This window comes from Anneissia japonica, unplaced genomic scaffold, assembly GCF_011630105.1.
Source record: "Anneissia japonica isolate Jap-2015-1 unplaced genomic scaffold, ASM1163010v1 scaffold287590_len108266_cov184, whole genome shotgun sequence".
Classification (NCBI taxonomy): Eukaryota; Metazoa; Echinodermata; class Crinoidea; order Comatulida; family Comatulidae; genus Anneissia; species Anneissia japonica.
Genome location: NW_022724068.1, coordinates 1 through 22,062, shown reverse-complemented (window position 1 = coordinate 22,062; position 22,062 = coordinate 1). Strand labels below are relative to the sequence as shown.

The 22,062-nt window shown below is 31.2% G+C and overlaps 1 protein-coding gene across 1 annotated transcript; it reads right to left on the bottom strand.

Annotated features, from left to right (window-relative positions):
* Window positions 1-17,749: 17,749 nt before the first annotated feature.
* LOC117112476 lies at window positions 17,750-20,573 on the bottom strand. Its single transcript, XM_033255564.1, has 2 exons — window positions 20,379-20,573; window positions 17,750-19,706 (listed from the first exon to the last, which is right to left on the bottom strand). Exon 2 carries the CDS (start codon window positions 19,696-19,698, stop codon window positions 18,073-18,075), a length of 1,626 nt encoding a protein of 541 aa, XP_033111455.1. The 5' UTR covers window positions 19,699-19,706; window positions 20,379-20,573; the 3' UTR covers window positions 17,750-18,072.
* Between the last annotated feature and the right edge of the window lie 1,489 nt (window positions 20,574-22,062).

Sequence of the window (22,062 nt, the reverse complement as noted above, 5' to 3'; positions counted from 1 at the left end):
TTTCAGGCATGGGCCCCTTGCTTTATCCAGTGACCCGGACTCATGATTGTATTGCCGCTTTTCTCACCAATTAACTGACACATTCAGTACTTATTACTGTTCCTTTATACCAGGGGTGGGCATTAAAATGGGTCAGAGGGCCAAAGTGAATTTTTTATTCATCTTCGAGGGCCGCACCCAAACTTTGATGTTTCAGTGCACTTCCAAAAACCTTCAAACACTGTTTTATGACCACTTTATGCTTAGTTTTACTATTACATTTTACAGATGATCAGTGCCGGGCCGCCAAAAACTAGGTCTTTTCTATCCAAAGATGGCGGTCCGCACACATAGAGTTTGTCATTTATATTCGCGGGCTGATCACTGTCAAGACGCATGCAGCCCATGGGCTGCACTTTGCCCACCTGTGCTTTATATTCTACATGATCCTTAAATTTACTGGTAATCAATTTAAGGATTTTTTTAAATTCTTAAATCAGCAAATACTGAATTCACTTGATCCTATTTGAAGTTGATTTTTCTTATAATTAATAAAATTAAAAGTTCAACTAACAAATATTTTTAGCATTTTTTCAGATGTTATCGTTTCTTATAACTACATATACATCTTTTTTTACTTTTAAATACTCTAATAGATTGTTATAAAGAGTGAATTGCAGTTTTGAGTGTCATTGTTCTAATGGTGATGTATTATCAAATAAATAAAAGATTGGTCTAAAAGTATTGTTTTAAATGATGCAACACATTGGCGTACATGTGAATTTTCAGTGTTAAGTAGATCAACTTCATTAGAAAGGCCCATGCCATGACGTATATAGGTCGTTGAGGCCTGCTGGACACATATACATCTTTTGTTTCTCTTTTTAGGACTCAACATTGCATTCATGTATAATCTCTGCATACATGTATCCATCTATGCCATTAACTGAAATGAATACAAATATTATGAAATCAATAATAATCTATTCTAATAGATCACATTAATGAGTTATGCAATTTGTATGGTGATCTCTAATGACCTTAAGCCGTACAGAGGCTCTGACCATGATGAACTAAATCAAAACAAATCGATTTCTAATCGTTACGACACTAAATAATTTAAAATTCAACTGAACCGAGTTCATTATCTGTCTTCTTTTTTTTAGATGGTACATGAACAAATTATATTTATAGTGTAAAGGATCTTTTTATTCCTATTCACTAATGATTGTATAAATCTATTTATTAGGCTAAAAAAAAAAAAAAATTGTTTGATTGCCCTTCTTTTTTTAAAATGATAAATAGGGGCAGGTGGGAAAAGTTAAAAAAAATTTTTTTTTTAGATACTCATCAGATCAGGGAACAGTGAAAAATAACCCACAGAGGCCTAGAATAGCAATATCTTACATCAGACCACAACTTTAGACTAATTTGTAGGGCATCTGGCATAAAATAAAGATAAATTCACTCACATTATTTTTTTTATTTGTAAAGTTTTTTTTTAAATTTTCCACCCCTAATTTTTTCAGTGAGTGAGAATTTTTTTTGGCCTTATGTTTTCCCATTCCTGACGGAAACAATGGGTTTATAAATGGGAAGCCCTCTGATATGGTCTATAACTCTCTGGAGCCTAGAAAAAGTAGACAATTTTGGGCCATTTTAAGCCATTCTGATGAATGTTGTGCCCAAAGAATAAAAAAAAACCAATATGTTTCCTTTCTCTTGTGGTCCAAATAATTATGTGCGTTATTATACCTGACTGTCAGCAGTCAAGCCCTTCTTTCCCATGTTTGCTAGCAATGCAATTAAGTTCTTCCTAAAATTAAATTGAATGTTTCTGCCTTGATTGGCCAATGGTAATTAATGTCCAGTTTTAGAATTGTGTTAACAGAGATAGTACTCCTCAATATCACACCAGTGGTGGTGCCAGCAGGGGTCAGGGGCCCAATCAGACAGGCCTAGACCACTACTCCCTCCCCCCCCCCCACAACATTGTAAATAACTAAGCCATAAAAACTCTTAACATTAGTCCTACCAGGGATTTATATTTCAGGACCCTAACCGAGGCCTTGGTTCAGATCCTTTTAGAAATGCCAGACCCCCTGTGGGCAATCTGGATCATCCCTGTGTCACACAGTTTTCATTGTTTCTGCTCAGTAATCTAGTGTATGATAATGTAGTCACATTTCACTAACCTAAGCTTCAACTGCGTGGATTGGTTGACTTAACCAATAAGGATGTTGTTTTGCTTATTGTTTATTTTCATTTAAACAAACAAGTGCAATTTATGTCAGGTCATTATCATAGTATTTACAAATAATATTGTTATTGATATAGAAAACTTATAAAATCAAATATTATAGATTTTTCATGTTAATTTTTTCATCTTTATTCTAGTGAGATGTATCTTAACAATAATAATTGTAAATATTTAGTTTTATTAAATAAAATTTTTAAATATATAAATAGCAGGTCTATAATTCACTTAAAATAATATTAAAATAACAATTCAGCTAATTAATAAGACTCATGTTTAAGAAGATCCCATAATTTTAGTCAAGCGGGTTGATATTAAGGTATAATATAAAAATATGCCAATGGTATAAATTTGTAAAAATTCAAAAATAATTAATCCTATAAACATTCAATACAATTATGTACAAATTACTTTTTTACAGAAATGCAATTAGCATAAACATATTTAACATAAACATTATTAACATATTAATTATCAGTGTCAATGTTTTTAATTAATATGACTTAAAATATTTGAAACATTCATTATAGTATTTTACGTTGATCCATAATGTCATTCAGTGATAATCTCCATTTAATTATCTTTAATCATTCCATATTTATTGTTTCAAAAATATTTTTATGAGAATTGTAAAGATGATCCCTTAAAGTATCTTGATTAGGGACCATGCTGTCATTTTAGACAATGCGTTGTGATATTAAGGGCACACACGACACGTTGTGTGTGTTAAGCGAAGAAATTAAGATAATCAAGCTGTTTATAGTTTGACCTGTTTGAGATATGAAAATGATTTCAGCGCATAAACAGACAAGTTTGAGAAGAATACACTCCTTCTGCTATTGGTCGTAACAAATCAGAGTACGCCTAATTGTTGTTTGTCCAGTTGTTGTTGATAAAACTATATTTTTCATATATGTGTAAATTATAATAAACTAAAGATGAAGAAAGTTGTTTTGCAGAAAACGAGTTTGAGGTGCTATAACTATATTACTGTATTATCTATAACTATGATTATTTATTTTTTATTCGCAAAGTAATAATTTATAATTTGTACAAGCACATTTGCACAGATGTCCATTGTTGGAGTCTCTTACACCACAGCCTTCTTGTTCAGTGGTGGATCCAGAGATGTCCAGCGATGGAGAAATTACACTGCCCTAGGGGCAAAGAAATAACTTCTGAGGCATTTGGGGTGACCAATAATTTCATTTTTCTTTCTTTTTATTTAAAATTTCCAAGAGAGGGAAGGGGGGGGTGGCTCGGCCCCCTAAATTTTCCCCTGGTTTAGTTGCTGAATAGACTTTTGACCAGTAGCAGTGTAGAAGTTATTGATACTTTCCCAGCTATTATTATGTGTTATTGTTTTTTTTATTTTCTTGTTAACTTTTTTTACTTACTCTATCTGACTTAGTATGTATTTTATCTCCCTTTTTACATTTATACATTTTTCACCTTTTTGTATAACCTTTCACATTTTTTTGCAGATATTATTATGTAAATTTTGTTGGTTGCAGTATCTATGCCAGAATGAATAGTAATGAAATATTAACAACATTATAGTAAAGACCTCTGTATATTAGGCTTTGAATTTTCAAAAATATTTAATATTATCCATATTTCTGTGTTATCACAGAATTTGAATAATTACTAAAGCAATTAGGAGGAAACTAAATAAGAACTTGATCTTCTTGTCATATCCATTTCATTATGACTATAAATTCTTGCAATTTATCATTGAAAAGAAATTTTTCTGTGGTGGCTCTGACACCTGTCATGTAGCGCTGTGATACATTCACACATTAGCTTATACATCCTCATATCCGATCCCGCATACCTTCGGATCGATGAATGCCAGGTGTATAGGTACATGTTTGAGCTAGCAAAAGGAGGTAATCTAGGCAAGTGCTGGAGGGATAAACGACCTAGAAACAGATTCGGGTCTCATCGCAAGATCTTTGCAGGTTGACAGGGGATGTTCACGTATTGGAATTGTAGTAGCCTGTGAATTACAACATACATGTACATATTCACACTAACACTTCATTTTTTATTCGTGTAGCTCTTTCAAAATACTCCCAGAAAACTTTAAGAATGACGTTCGAAAATGTGCAGTTATCCTCAGGGGCCAAATTCCAGTTGGGGGGGGGGGGGGGGGGGGGGGTTGGGTGAGGGTTGTAGCCAGCCTGGAGCCCCCCTAAATTTTTCCAAATTATGAAATATATTTAGAAAAAATAAAATTATATATTCAAATTTAAGTCTGAGATTGCCATTTCCAGCCATCTTGTGGTGCCATTATCATAATTTGAATTAAACTATGGTGGGGCTGAGGCGGTATAGACCCACTATCTGTCAGAGTCCCGCCCTGAGCCCCCTCTATATCAAATTTCTGTATCCGCCACTGAATTCACCATTAAAACACAAATAATTATAAAAAACCCTGCTTAGTTGCAGATCCAGGAATCTGTAATAGAGGGGGCCTAGGAAAGGACTTTCATAGATGTAGGGTCTATACCACCTCAGTCCCACCATGGTTGGCGTTGAAATATTTATGATTATGGCACCTCTAGATGGCGTTCTCAGACTTAAAATAATCTGCTCAAACTTGAATATTAATTTCATTTCTTCTCCATTTTTGTTTGTAAAATTAACAAAATTTAGGGGAGAGGGGCCAGGCCAACTGCACTTCCTCCCTTGAATCTGCCACTGCTGCTTATTTGCAAACTGGTATATTAGTAGCAATAATGATAATGATAATAATAATAATAATAATAATAATAATAATAATAATAATAATAATAATAATATATGTATATAAGTGTACACACAGTAGCTCATTCATATGTAATTCTGACAACACAATAAAAGTATTTTCTTTCTTTTAGTTATTTATAAACACTTTTAGCATAATGAGCTAATCGCTTGTGTTATAAATAATATATAGTATTAATATAATATATATCGTGTTCTTATATTTTTTAGTTTGATTGTGATTGTGGCTATTGTACATTTTATCGTATTGATGCTCTTATAATTTTTAATAATTATTATTTTTTATTATTAATATTATATATATATATTTTCAATTTATTTTTACATTTACTGTAAGTATTATTATTAATACTACCATTATTGCTTTGTAATTGTTTCCACAGTAACAGGCACAGCTGTACATTTCTCCATTAGATTGTTTTTATATGAATATGTAATTTAATTAGGAATAGTTTTTTGTTAGTTGGTCTTGACTAAATAAAGTAGAATATTAATTGGTTAATCCATCTTAATGTTGTAAAAAAAGATTGTTTGCGTATTTTCCATGACAACTTAATGTATAACCTTCTAGTTGTTTTGACATTTTTTATTGTATTTTCCTTCTTTATGTGACAGCCACAGTATGTATCTCATAGTAGCTTTATCATACAAATGTGACAATTTATTTTGAACCTTTTTGAAGTGAAACTTCCAGATTATTCTATTCAATGATAGACTATGGTTCACAGACAATGATGTGTCTAATTTCAAATGGCTTACACTGAAAATCAATTGGTTAGCATTTTTTTACATTTGTCTAAATGCTGCAGTGTAAACCAAACTTTATAAATTAGTTTGTTATTATACCAGCCTTAATTTTGATGATTATATATTTTTTAAGTTAAGGCAGAATTGGGTTATTATTTTTATTTCATCATTAAGCATATAAATTGCGTGTCATTGCTCCCAATTTAATTTTTAATCCATTAAACACTGTGGAGGAGAGATGATTTGTAAACATGAACAGGATACAAAATATTTGACTCTATATATTACATAATAAATTAGCTTTATAAAAGCCAGTGACGGATTGGCCTATTTTTCGATGAGAAAGTTCCCAGTGGCACATCTAGGAGTCTTAAAATGGGAGGGGGAGGGGTTGGGGGTGGCGCAAACTTTTTTCGCCATTTGCTATAATGTATACAAACCAAACATACACACACATAATATATATGTATATATATATGTATATATATATATATTTATTATTATTATTATTATGTAGGCCTATAAATGTAATATGTACTGTAGATCTTCTGCTCTACATTTAACATTGAGTGGTCAATATACCAGTAATTATGTAATCAGGCACTGAATTTTTCCACCATTGTAACACAATCAATAGAACGACTACCTGCTTGTTTTTACTTACTCTGCTGTGCTCTGATACTGTAATATATTTCGCTAGCTGTTAACTATAAACCTGACAATATTTACTTCGGAGATAATTAGTCATGTGACATGATTTGTGCACAGACTTAATCAGAGGATTATATGACCAAGTCAGATGACAGAAATATGCGAGCTTGTTTAAACTTGGCTTTTAATTGCTCCTGAAAGTGCCCAAACACTAGACTAACATTTCCTGGTGACAGTGTGAAGTGGTTTCGTTTCTTTTTTTTTTTTAAATCAATGTTGATGCTTGCAATTTAGAATTGCTCATTCAATTTAGAAGAAAATTCGTTGAAATCTTCGTCTAGCTTATGTTTGGCCATTGTGTGCTTCTTCAATTTTTTTTTAACCTGTTTTCTCAGAATATCAGTTAGTAAATCTTACATTAAAAGCAGCTTTAATTTTTAAGATATTAAAAGGTATTAAGGAAACACATATGCTTCCTACATAAATCTATAAAAAAAAATTTCTTATTGGTTGTTTAAGATTTATTCTATAATGTATAAATACTGGAATGTAAAATTAAGAGTTGGTATAGTAATGGAGGGAAAAATTCACCCAACCCAACATTACTGGTAAAATTGACACAACCCAATAACAATTTTCAGTTTGGGTCATGACCCATAATTATTTTTTCCAAAATGACACTGTTGCGATACCAACATCCCGCACTGCCAAATTTCAAAATTCATGAGCACCGCATTATAAGTGATAATGTCAATTCCCAACTATTGTCGAACTGATGGTGATTGTAGTCTTGGAATTAATTTTGACATAAATCTACGACAAGCCACTTTAGCAATGCTTATGTTTTCAATGTAACTTGCAAAATGAAAGTGAAAGATTTACGATTATTTTTAAAAATCTTCCGGAAGACTCTGGGAGTTAATAAACTGTTCACAAACATTAGGAAATGTGGAGCAGTTAGCTATAAACCAAGACAATTCACTTTAAACATGGCACATGTTGCATCTACATTCATCACTATGTAAATGCAAAGTAACTGTGAAGGGCAGTCCTGGCGAAGGGACATTTTCAATGAAGATCCACTTTAAAATATGGCCAAACAGTCAGATGGCGTTACATCAGAAAGCCTTTTATATTTACGTAGGTACTTCCTGCAAGGGATCTTAAAGTCTACAACCGCAGGGAAACAGGCTGTATTGACCAGCAGACCAGGGTTAAACCCTCTACTCATCTCAAAAGATACTGGGTTCTTTAAGGTACATATGAGCCAGTTATGTACACTAGGCCTAAGGTGTATAGTCCTTATCCGATTGGACTTGTTCCACCACTAGTACAATGGGCGAGCTTGCCACTTGAAACAGCACTGATATCATAACTTGCGGACGATGCAGTCTGCGCCAGGCTTAGGATGATTGGGCCCCTCCATGGAAGTTCACTCTACTAAATGTAAATAAAATTAATTATTTGAGACTTTTACTATATGTTGTTTATATTACTCATATATAAATATATGTATTTAAATAAAAATATAATTTGAATAAAATATAATTTGATTTGATTTGATTTTAAATAAAATATAATTTGAATAAAATATATTTTGTTCATACCAGTTTGTTTTGGTATATACATTATTTAATGTTATAAATCAATTGTGACGTCATCACTGCAATTCCCATTGTTATTTGCCTATCCCCCACAGTTTACTATTTTTTCGCCTAGTGCACACTTGGCTTGATTTTTTTTAAGTTCGTGTGCAAAAAAAGTACATAATTTTTTTGTCACCGCGACGATTGCTAGACTAGTGTTTTTACGCCTAGCACTATGATGCACGTCTGCGGAAAGGAAGGCACTCGGCCAATCGTCGTTTGTTGACAAGTGGTAATTGAAAAATTACTTTCATAAAGTTGATTAGAACCCGAAGAAACTTACTTCAAATTCTAATATTAAGTATGAAAAATAAGGAATTCCTTGAATCAATGAACCCTAATAATATAATAAAGAACACGTAGTAGGAGTATTCTAAACCTATTTTAAGACTCAAGGAACAAAATTAGATGTAGGCCTAGGCAAGAGGTCACTGAGCCTAGACTAGAGATGAAATCATCACACGATTTTACCTGTCTGCACCGACCAAAAAGTGATTATGGTCCGGTGTACTTTCTCAAATGCTTTAAGGAATGTTTTTTGACAAATGTCTTAAAATAGCATTTCATGTTCTTGAAGCACAATCAAATAGTTATTTATAAATGTAATACACACACAGCAGTATGATCATATCATTATAGCAACCAATGACTGCAGCTACAACAGTTTATTATAAAAACTAACGTTAAGAGACAGTGATTGACTTTCAAAGCAATTAGTACAGCTGCATACATCGTACACTAGGTTGAAAATTATTATACTTAGGTTAGATTTAATGCATTCAAAAATTTCCTTTGAGCCTTGCAGGTCTTCAGAAAATTTTTTCAAGCATTAAATCTAGCCTTCTTATACAAATTTTCCGCAAGTGTACTAGGCGCAGCTCTACTAATTGCTTAGTAGTTCTTTTCCTTCTTTATTGATTAACATGTATTCCGAGAATTTATGCTTTTGTGTATTGATTAGTTCTGCACTCATAGAAACATTATCCTTCTTAGAAAAAAAAATTCTGTTGTTTTTTGAGCATTTTCTCATAGTTATAATTAATTTGTCAAGTGAGAATCATTATTATCATTATTATTATGATTTTTCAACTCCTATTGTTTTCACTTGTTTGATACATTTATATTTATTTCCCATATTGCCTTCACTTGTTGGTCAAAAATGACAAATTTTTTACAGTATGGCAAACTAGACCTACTGTATTAAGGTTTTGTTCTCTATGGCGGTGCAGTTTATTGCCTGAAACTAAAATTGTATGATGAATGGAACAAAAAAATTATTAATATTCAAACTTAGATTTTTTTTACTAAATTGAACAACTGATGATATTTCATGTGATTAAATCAACCAATCAAAATTGCATGAATCTGCTTAAGTGTTCTTTGTTATTAAATCTATTGAATAACAGAGTTCTTAGAAACATTTGATCATAATAAACAAGAATGGTAATTAATTAAGCGGTGATGATGGTTGTTAGGTTTTTTTTTTATGAGGACGGTAATTGGGATGATGTATTCTATGTTGATGGATGTTTAAGTTCCAATTTCAGGATCCAATGTTGAAATCCTGTGAAAAATTATGAATTTTTTCCCATCATGACTAAAAAACAGATTTCCACTAAGCTTATAACAACTTATTTAAAAGGGCTATGTGTGAGAATAGTACCTTTGTTACTGAAGTATTTCCATGATATGAATAAATATAGATATATTTAAATGATAATGACAGACGGTGATGATGATGATGCTATTGATGTGGTGGTCTTGATGATAATGATGATACTAATAGTGACTTTAGTATTAATTATGATGTTGACCGAAGAAAATGATGATGATAATGAAAATTATGATGAAGAATATTATTTTTTATATTATTATTATTTTCAATATTATTATTATTATTATTATTATTATTATTATTATTATTATTATTATTGTTATTATTATTATTATTATTATTTTCATTATCATTATTATAATGATTATTATTATTACTTTTTGTTCTCTGTTATTGTTGTTGATGTTATGAGTATTATCATTGTTTCTCTGGTAGGCATTTTGTTCAGGGACATGTTCCCTTTTTTGCCTACCAGACTTAATTATGTTTGATCTTTGAGTGAAATAAAATTATTAAATTATAATAATGATGAGGATGAGAAAGATGATAATGATGATGGTATTAACTGTTAAAACAAAATACAAGAAAACTGAAAACTGATTCTAGTATCACAATTACGGTTACCTCCTTAATTTCAGCTATGTAATTATTAGTTGAATGAACGAAAATTGGAATAAAAAGTGATATTTGGGATATATGTTTTTGTATTTTATGTATGTATATATAGATACATATGTGTTTGTTTGCGTATGTATGTGTATATATATTGATGTTAGTGTGTGTTTTTGTTTGTGTGTGTATCTGTATGTATATTTGTGTATGTGTATGTGTATATGTGTTTTTGTGTGTATGTATGTATGTTTATATATGTAAATGTGTATATATATATATATTTATGTATTTGTGTCTGTGTGTGTGTATATATAAACTTATATTTGTGTGTATGTATGTGTGTGTGTGTATGTATGTGTATGTATGTGTGTATGTATGTATATATGTATATATATGTATATATGTGTATGTATATGTATATATATATATACATGATGGTTTTTATCAATATTTGCTATTGATGTTTTCTGTGGTTAAAACTGATTTTGAAAAATAATAATAATTTGATAGTACTGTTGTCACTGAATTATATAAATATTTAAAAAAAAGAAGAAGGGAATGAAAAGAACTTGAAAAAAAAAAGGAAATATTGTATTGTTCCTTTTTAATGAAGATTGTTGAAATAAATGTGGTGGTTACGCCACAAAAGAAAAAAAAATTGATGATGGTAATGATAATGGTGATGGTATGATATTGATAATGAAGATGATAATAATCATGTTGGTATTGACATGGCAATGATAATAACACATGTGAAAATGCTATAACAAGAATAATAATATTGAAAGATAATAATAAATAATAGTGTGATAATACTGATAGTGGATGTGTTGATGATTATGATTGCAATGGATTACATTAAAAATCATAACCCTAGGTCTAGTTTTTAAAAAAAATCATAATTTATAGTCCCTATTATTTAGTAGCTGGGGGCTCTAGGATAATTAATCAGTATTTTTTAAGGATTTAATCAAAGATATTGAGCCTATAATGTATAGATAATTAAGGTTTGCGAAGTACCATAAAGACAATTTTTCCTATTTTGATATCAACACAAAGCGGTGATGACATCACGAATGATATGAATAATGAAAACTCATTGTTGTTCCTTATTGATCAGTTCTTTTAAATGTAAATTCTTGATTATATTTTCATATTCTTATTGTTAATGATGATAAAGGCCATTAAATTGGCAAGGTCCTCAAACACCATACTGTAGCTAGATGTCTTTGTTACCAACAGAAATCAATAGGAAAACTGAAGCTCACTTTCCATATCAATATGATGTTTTCCAACTGTTATTTCTTGCGTGTGCTTTTTGTGCAGGACTTACGTGTACATGTAATAAATAGACTTGTTGGCTCATTTTATTTGAAAAGCATAATGAATATTAATTTTTATTAATTAATTAATTATTATTCATTAAAATTTGTTTATGCACTTTTTTGCAGATTAATTGTAAAAACTAATTTATTATAAAGCCTTCCTTCAGTTACTAAATATTTAAAAATCTGTATCTTAGCCAGTTATTTAACCAAACACTCTTTCATTGTTTTAGAAACATATCTTAGAAAATATCAACAAATGTTTTTCTTCAGGAGCCGGTTTTTATTATTATAACCTTGAAGGGGAAAACATATGGACGATTTAATGTGTGAGAATCATTAGCATACAGTATGATGTTAAAATAGTTACATTGTCCTATTATTTGTCAATCAGTCTTCAATCAACCTAATTCCATACTTGACAAATACACATAATTATTAAAAATCAATTTATTCACATCATGTGAAAAAGTAATGGAAAGTAAATTTCACCAATAACCAAAAACAAATTAGTAAATCATGTCGATGTGTATGTATATATGAGTTTAAAAACAAAATTGAATATATACATCAGGTTTATAATTTATAATAATCAAAATGAATTGCTGAAGACTTGTTTTTTTTTTTTTTCAACAATATTTTAAATGGTTGCTGTATGAACTATGATCAGGATCAAGCTGATCTAGGTTTTGGCTGATTCATTCACTTTTAATAACTGAAACCCAACCAAGCCTTAATTTTTGTTTTTATTAAGATTTACATTAAAAAAAAAGAAAACCGTGACAATCACATAAAATGCGCAAGTCTGAATTAATGTAAGTGATATAATATACAGACGTCAGATACAGTTCGCCCTCCAATTCGAGACCACCTCTGAAATTTAGGGTGGTCTTGGGGCTTGTCTCCAATTAAAAACGTTGTGTTAGAAGACTGAAGATTGTTATTTAGTTCTTTTAAAAAGCGATCTCAAATTGAAGGGGGTCCCGGAATTAGAGGGTATCGAATTAGAGGGTGCATTGTAACGTTAAAGCTCTTTTAAATTACTGGTACCAATTAATAACAATAATACCTTAAACCCAAAACTTAAAACGAATCGATTTATTTTAGTAACAATGTAGGCCTTAAAATACTAGTGCAGTGCCGTGAGTTTTTTTGGATTTTTTTTGTTGTCCTTTTCATCATTGTATTTTATATTAATGCTTTTTGTATTTTTTTATTGTTGATGATGATGAATAAAATGAATAAACATTTGAACAACATATACATTTTTCGACCACACATTTTAGAATGCTAGAACCATGTAGCACCATATAAACTCAATTTACTGAATATTTTTTTTAAGTATGTACATATATATATATATAATGGAGCATCAGTAATTGTTGACAGAATGTAGAAAAGTTTTTGGCTGCTATTTTAAGAAATATTTCAGCAAAGAAATTTACATTTTGACACCCCAAAACCAGGAAGAACGCAGCCATTTATGCTGTTTCTTGTTTCTAGAACAATACTAATGCAAGCTTTGAAGTGGCTACAAAATATCACCAGTATATTATATTTTTAATTTCAGTGCAATACATAAAGATTTACTCCTGTCCACAATTATTGATAGTTCTCCAAAATTAAGAATTTGGTTAGAAAGATTACATTTAATATAGTCAACTATTCATATCTACAAAAAATAAAGCTGTTTCTATACATATTTATTATATCCTTTGTATTCAAGCTTTTTTTATATGAGGATGACCCCATCCAACTCAATAGAACTGATAACATGAACAAGAACATGTAAATAGGGATTCATAAGAAACGTAGGTGTAATAGATTCATAGAGTTATCTAAGAATAATAGAGCTAATTCCAATGTATATGATGTTTAAAAAAATGCAGAGTTGTGTGTCAGTACTATTCAGTGTCTATCTGATACTGATTTTACACTGCCAAAGGTGAGAATAAACCAAGTTAATTCTGGAGTGATAAAGGGATGCATTTCCCGTTCACACCAAATGCATTTCCCATTCACACCGAATGAAAACATCCAAGTTGATCTTCAGTTACACCCATTAAATACACCACCAACAAACGCGTTTTCAAATACCGTTTTTATTTTGATGGTGATTGTCACATCGCTTGAGTTGCTCAAGTCGTGATGGAGCTGCAGTTATAGTCAATAATTAAGCAATCGGCAATTTTGCTGTTAAGTCTATAAGGAAGAGCAGGAGGTTTTATTTTTGGAAAGCATCATGGCCTAGCCCATTTTCAGCATAGACTAGGTCCAACTGACCGCAGATGTGTAAGGCCTTGTTTAAATTTGCGCCCTTACAATGAAAGTTTTTAACATAGTTAGATTTCCTATGTGAGTTGCTAACTCTTCCTAGCAGTGTTAGGGTGATGTTTGTACAGTATTTCAATTATTATTATTAATGATTAATTAAATAATATTTAGTGTTATTTACTGTTAAAGTCTGTATAACTAGGCCTAAAGGTAGCGCTCATCCTATAGCAGCCATCTTGATGAGTACTGATATACAACTCTGCATTGCTTCATCGCATTGTTAGCACTCTAGTTGTTGTAATACCTCTATGAATAGATCCCATGTGGGTATACACAAGAGAGATAATAGTTTTTTTACATTACAGTTTCATTAATGAAAACCTCTTTATAATGAATTCATTACAATTTTCTAAATATTTTTAATATAATTATGCAATATTGATATAATTATATTATATCAAGAATAAAATATATAATAATAGTATACTCAATAGGTTTTTCTAGTAATCTGAATTAGGGAATATTCCTTTCCTCTCATTTCTTGCATATTGAAAATCTTGAATATAGACTACCAAAAGCCATACATAGATAATTTCAAGCTTATTCATTATTGAAATTTATTGGATATTAAATATTACATCTCTGTTTGCATACGCAAATAATTTGTTTTTGATTGAAATACAAAAAAACATGAATGATTTTTATATAACATATAATTTTTTAGACATCAGTAAGGGACATATTCTACCTGTACAATGAAATCCCAAACTTTTTATATTTGATAATTTTTTTTTTTAAATTGCACTATAGTTGTATTTATTATACATGAAAGTCCTATTAAAAACCAAGCAATCTAGAAACGTACACAAAATTGTGATATATATTAAGATTATTAAAGTATATATGTACATTATTTTCAATCTTTGTGATATCCAGTAGAGAACATTGAGTATATTTAAAAGTCATACATCATTCTATTCCAAACAAATTTTCACAAGTTTATTTCAGTAGTCTGTCGTTCATAGAAACGTCCAATGGTATTTCTTTATTATGTTTCTGTTTTTTACATTTACAGTAGATAGTTATTTCCGGACCAATGAAATGGATAAGTAGTATTTCCCGAAACAAGATATATATCAATTTTAGTAATTTGTCAAGTTAATAATAGAATATTTGCTGTTGGGAAGAAAACTGGGATGATATCATCATGACCTTTGAAGTCAGGTTGTACATTATACAAGTACAACATGGTTTGAGGTGATGATGAAGTGGTGGATGTTGGATGATTGGGACTACCCTCCGTCAGGAGGTAGTCACACTAACAACGAGGAAAGAAGAATTCATCGTCTTACCAAAATGATACCATCTTGTACTTGTTTTACTACACCTTGTAAACATTGACATTAGTCAATTTTGGGTAGTTTACCTGTGTCTGTGTAATATATGCACACGTAGGTGTAATATATGCACACATAGGAAATAGAAAATATCGTACACACAGGTGTACAAGACCATGATAAAACCTGTGGCCCTTTATGGGGCAGACGGGGGCAGAGACTTGGGCAGTGAAAGAAGAGCACGTTAAGAAGTTGGAAGTGGCAGAGATGAGATGTCTACGAACAATTAGAGGGGTGAAAAGGCAGGAGAGATTGAGAAATGAAGATATAAGACAGGATGTAAAAGTTGTAAATTTTAGAGAAAAGATTGAGGTGGTATGGACACATGAAGAGAAGAGAATAGAGGACAACTTAGTCAGATGGCAGTGGAGCAGGTAGAGGTCGGCAGAAGGAAGAGAGGACGACCAAGAAAGTGCTGGATAGATTATGTCCGGGACGATGGTAGAATGGTTGATCTGAGCAGAGTTGGTGACAGGAGAGAATGGAAAGTGGTGTCGAGATGACCCGACCCCCCTTGAGGGGATAGACCTGAAGAAGATGATGATGATGATGTACCGAGTGGAATTGACTAATGAAATGTTGTTATTACCTAATCAATATTTATGAGATATGTTAATGTATTCTGTCTTTAAGAACGTCACGTGAGACCTCAGAATCAGGACACCAAGCATGAAACCCCACCCTTTAAATATGGTTGCTAAGGTGTGGACTATAAAAAGTCCGTTGTTGTACAATTAGGCATCCTTTTTTTAATTAAAGATAAATTAATTCATTAACTTATGATGGTTTGCTGTTGGTGCATAAAATTAGGAAAGAGAATTGGGGCTTTTTCTTTTATGTGAAAAACAGTCTCAGAGTATTGTTTTGCATCATGTCATTTAGGAATTCAAGAGGTGGGGTGTACAACACATTTGAATTCTACATTAAAATTCTGTGCATTTCAGTTACAGAGGAGTGTAAAATACTATGTAGCTTATAAATAAATTTTATTTATAGCTAAAGCTCTCTAGAATGAGTTTGTCAATTTTTAGGTAGCTTGGCATGCAGGCAATATGTTTTAATTTCATAGAAGCACATGATGGGGCCAAGTACACATGCACATGTAGATACCTAATAATAAATATAATTTGTCTTCAGGAATTACAATAGTATATATATATATATATATATATATATATATATATATATATATATATATATATATATGATGATCGAACTCCGTGACCTTATACCCCACATTGAATGTTCTGCAGAAGTTAGGAAATAAAACAATTATTTTTTTAACTTTAAAATGTTTACATGCTAATATAATTCCACGCATACATTATGGAAATATATTTATTTAAAACAATGCAGATTTTTTTTTTACATTAGGAAATACAGGTATAGGTACAGTAGCTTAGATAATCCAGTACATCAGAATGAAATATGTGGGAGATCCACAGTCCCCGACGTGAGGTCTAATGTAAAGGGATCCACACCCACCTCAGCCACCACTGTTGGAGCAAATTTTAAGAACATGCACCTCTAAACTGTAAAAATGCTTAACCAGTTCCCAATGGCTGGGCCTGGTGTCTACAGCAACTGGGTCTGGGCCCATCCACAGATGTTACCACTGGGAAAACTATAAAAAAAATCTATGGTATTAAAGATTATAGCTATCAAATATTTCCAGTATGATTGCTAATTTGGTAGATCAACTGGCCCTAATATTATGGCAGGAAGTGTAACCGACAGTTGATTTTCAAAGGCAGATCTAGGAATTCAAAATAGGGGTGGGGGAACAAGGGGACTCTTTTACAAATGAAGGGTTTAGACAACCTCATCCCCACCATATTTGGGGCTCAGGTAAGAAATATTTTGGTTATGTCACCTCTAAATACCCAAAAAACTGCACTCTCAGATTTCAATTTGAGTACAATTTTTTTTTTTTTTTTTTCAAAACCGGGCAACACTCCTATCACTTCTAGGTGTTCCAAAATGTCTGTCACAGACTGGGTTAATAATTCTAATTATTTTTCCAGACAAATTTTACCATGAACCCCCAGTGGCTGGGCCAGGAGTCCCTGATGGCCCACCCACTGGTGCCACCCCTCAAATAGTCAAAGGAGCATCAGGTTTCTTGATATAGCTTTCCATAAACATTACTGTACTGTAACATACTGTAATTCTGACAATTTGAAATTCACATAAGATTAAAAAGGAAAAATATTTAAAAGACCTTTATATTGTGGGCTGCTGGCCAAGCAGTATTTAGGATGGCTTCAAAACCTATTAATTTGTAAAAGTTTTAATATCACTAATTTACAGTTTATTTGATGTTTTTAATATTACATGTTACATTTTACAAATACTGTACATTTATAATTAAAAAAAAAATATTTTGTTTGAGTTCGAGCCATTACAGAAATGTATTACTTCACAAGATTAATGTCAAAAGTAGAAAGTCCTATTAATAGACCTACTGAAATACAAAGTAATCTCTTATAAACAAAATTTATTCATTAATAATTTAATTTAGCATTTTAGGGCTCTGGATAAAATGCTTGTAGAATTATTTTCAGTTAAATTCTCCTGTATTACAGAATTTTTTAAACAATGAAGGCATGGTCACTACATGGTGTTAGGCTTTCTTAGCCCATGCCATTATCTTACATGTTTCAGCATTATACTGTATATTTAATTTATTTGTAGTGTGATTAATAATAAAAAAATTTTTTTAAGATAATGTTTTCATAATAGCAAAAAGAAATCTATAATTTAAAGAAAGTTTAGGGGGAGAAATTGTTTGTTTCATGCATTAGACAAAAGAGCAGCCGCAGTCTACCATTGGTGAATTTGGTCTTCCTGGCTGCGGTAAAGGGCGCCCCCTATAACGTGCAGGTAATGTCTGCTGCTGATGTATGTCCTGGAGTTCTAAGTTTACCTGTGGTAAAACCTGTATCCCAATAGACCTCTTCGTTGAACTTGTTCCGTCAGATGTGTTTGTACTCTGTGATATACTATCCTTGGGCTCAAAGTATATCTCCGGTTGAGCAATTGTGCACCCTATGGAGGGGTCGTGCCTTTGGTAAATCTCCTGTCTTCGCATGTGTGCGTTAATGAATTGCCGGTGTGCATAAAACTTTAGACAGCATAAAACTGATGACATTATAATGACGATAAACAACGTACAAATGCCAATTATTGCAACAACTAATGATGGTGGAACTTGCGATGAATAATCTGGATTGGTAGGTCCTGATGTTAGCGGTGTTGGCTTTATATGTTTGGTCACAAATATAGTTATATTTGCTGATCCAGAACCTAGGCTGTTTGTTACTGTACATTTGGCATTGAGTTTATTGTGCTCATCTTTTGCTGTAAAAGTCATGAATCGGCTATCATCTGAAAGAGTATAGTCAACGCCTGGTCTTAAAAATCTACTAAATGTCCATTTAAATGTTGCCAAATTTGCATGGGATGTATTTGCATGGCAAATCAAAATGTTCACATCATTGTATTTCATCATGGCATTCTTATTTTTCTCTCCACGGTATTCAATAGTAACTCTTGGTATATAATTGACATATATTGGGCCAATTGTGCAATTTCCATTTAATCTTGGTATGGATGTTGATGACTGAACACATACAAATTCTGCATTAGCATCTTCATACTTAACATTGAAGGTGTATTTCTGAATGATTTCATCATTTTCATTGTCAGTTGTTGAGTCCAATGGTTTACCGTTTTTATACCATCTCAATGTCACGGCCGGATGAATGCTTTCTGAGCGACATTTAAGTGTCTTCTCTGCATTCTCATTAAATGTTTGATCTCTAGGTTCGCAAAGAGGGTACCTGGGATCCGGCACTTCTATTACCTCTGGTTGTGATGCTATATTGGAATATTCAGTCTTCTTTTCATCTCTGCCTGCGCATTTGTAAGCAACATTAAAATCTGATATTTCAACATTCTTGATAATTAATGCAAACTGATCAAAGAGTTCACCACCAGAAACATAAGTTGCCACAAATTTGTTTCTGGGAGTGGAATCTGAGTATTTTAAAGGAGGAATACGTTGTGGATTATAACTTACAATCACCATTTCATCTTGAAACCAGATTGTCTCTCGTTTTTCAATAAATGAAATAAATTTTATTAAACACAATAATGTGAATTCCTCACCTTCTGTGACTTCATTTAATGGAGGTTCGCTAATCCTAACCTCGATATTTGTTACAGTAGTGCCAGTGCATTGTAAAATTATACAGAAATATAAAAGACATTTGACAATAAAGCCACTCTTCCACGAGCTGTCATTGGGGCAGTGTTTCCACATGTTCACCTTCAACCGAAGTGGTAATAATCTACAATGCTGAGTCTTCACCATTTTTCTGCATGTATGTTCATAAGATTCTTCCTTGATTGAACTTTGAAACATGTAGCATCCTAGAAGAAATATGAAATACTACTCAACTCCCAAAAAAATGCCATAATCAATATTGGTTTCTTTAAATATATAGGCATACTGTCTGCAGGAAATATGATTTAATCTAAAAATTCTATTAGAAACCCGAATTGCTCATGTGAAATGAACAATGATGTCAATTAAAAAAATCAAAACAATAAATTTCCTCACTGATTTACAGACGTAAGAAAAATTTTAATTAATTGTGAGCCAATTTGTGTCGCTGCAAAAAAATATAATATTGTTTATAATGTAGTAAGTTTAATGGTAAGAAAACCTAAATAAATATAAAAAGTAAGCAATGTATATATTATATTTTATTGCTCATTTATTTAACTCAACACAGAAAATATATATTTGCCAACACAAAGTTGTTTTGCTTTACAGAAAACAAATGTAAATGCATTGTTACTTTGAAATATGCACCAAGACATGATAAAAAAATGATATAAAACATGAAAATACATATTTATCAGACTGAATGAAAATTAGATTACCAGTATTAGAAAATCTATTAATTTAGTTAATTCTGAAATATAACTTTGTAAAATTTTGGACATGGTTGCCGTAAACATGACAATACAGCGCTGACAAAATGGCTGCCTAATCAGTTGTCAACACTTGTCACACCAAAGTGTACATGAGAACCTTACCTAACGTAATTCCAATGTTGATAATTTTTCTCGGATGATGGGTACGTTTGTACCAGAAGCATTGTCATTATTTCTTAACTCCATCATTTTCGACTCCACGCATCTAAAACAACATTGCAGACTTTCTGTCATCTCTAATATGCAGGCATTGTGCATTATAATTTCATCTCTTGTATGTTGTTTCGCAATCATACAATCCATTACTTGTGTGGGCTAAGATATTGACTATGCTGCATGGCCAATACAAATTAAGATTGTGTTAAATGTCCAGAAAATCTGCAATATAGTGAAAGTATGTAGCGCAGGGCTGCAGTAAATAATAATTAATATTGAATATACACCAGGCATTTGGCATTCACTACTTATATTCAAATAAATTGCATGATGAGAATATTTTTTGCAAACAAAATTATACATTAGCGATAAACAAGATTTTATATTGTTGTGGCTCATTGTTCAACCTATAAGATGGTATTGCATCAGAGAGCTGTGTTTTTTTTCCCCGCTTACAAAACTACATAGGGTGGAGCAAGCTGTTTGTAATACGTAACATTTATTTTTATCTAAAAGCAACCACATCAGCTTTTTGCAATAACAATGTGTTTGGGATCAATAATATTAAATAAATGATACTATATAATGGTACCCAATCCTATAGATCTTGCAGATTCAATATGCATTGCTAGCCACTAGAGTGAATTAGCATAAACATAATATTGGCTTTGATTAGGTCTTCTTAAAGCAGGCTTTATAGCTTGGCATAAATTTCAAATATAAAATTCACAAGTAAAAATGATATTTGAAAAAAGATACATGACGTTTTATTATAAGGTAGTGTTTTATTGCTAAAATGTTTTTAATTTTTTTCCAAGAAATATAGTTTTTATTTTATTACTATAAACATATATATGTCACCTTAATTAACATCATCATTATTTGTCACTTGATTATTGATATCTTAATAATTGTCATCGACATAATTAATATTGTTATTAAAATAATTATCATTATTAAACTTAAAGATTCAAGATAACTTTATTGTAACGTATATTATGATACTACAAAATTTTGTTCCAGTTGCATAAATAAATACTGATAACTTTATTGTAATGTATGACATGCTACTACAAAATTTTGTTCCAGTTGCATAAATAAATACTGTACAAAGAGGAGACAAACAAAATATAATATTATCATAACATTACAATATAATTACTGAACATTTTGCAGTAAAATATGTTTTTAAATTTTATCTTAGTTTTTGTGTGGTGGTTGATTTGTGCAATACAGTACTGTGTATGTTTTTATATTAATATTTTTGAAGGTCTCTTAAAGTCTGCTGTGCCAGCAAATCTTGAACAACTTCTTGAGTAACATTCTTAAAATAAAAATTTAAAAATATTGTCATCATCATGAATATCATCATTAACATATATATATAATTCCAAAAATATCTACTTATGTTGAGCTATAAAACCAGATTAATATAGTTCAATATAGGAAATGTTTATATTTCAAATATTTTATCTTTCATTGAGAAATATTTATATCTTCCCAATTAACAGATGCATATTAACATCAATATGGTGACCTGAAATACCATGGTCATTAAAATCCTAACCACTGTTGTTTTTAGGAAGATAAATCTTAAAATTGAATTCAAGTAAATAAATATATATAATGG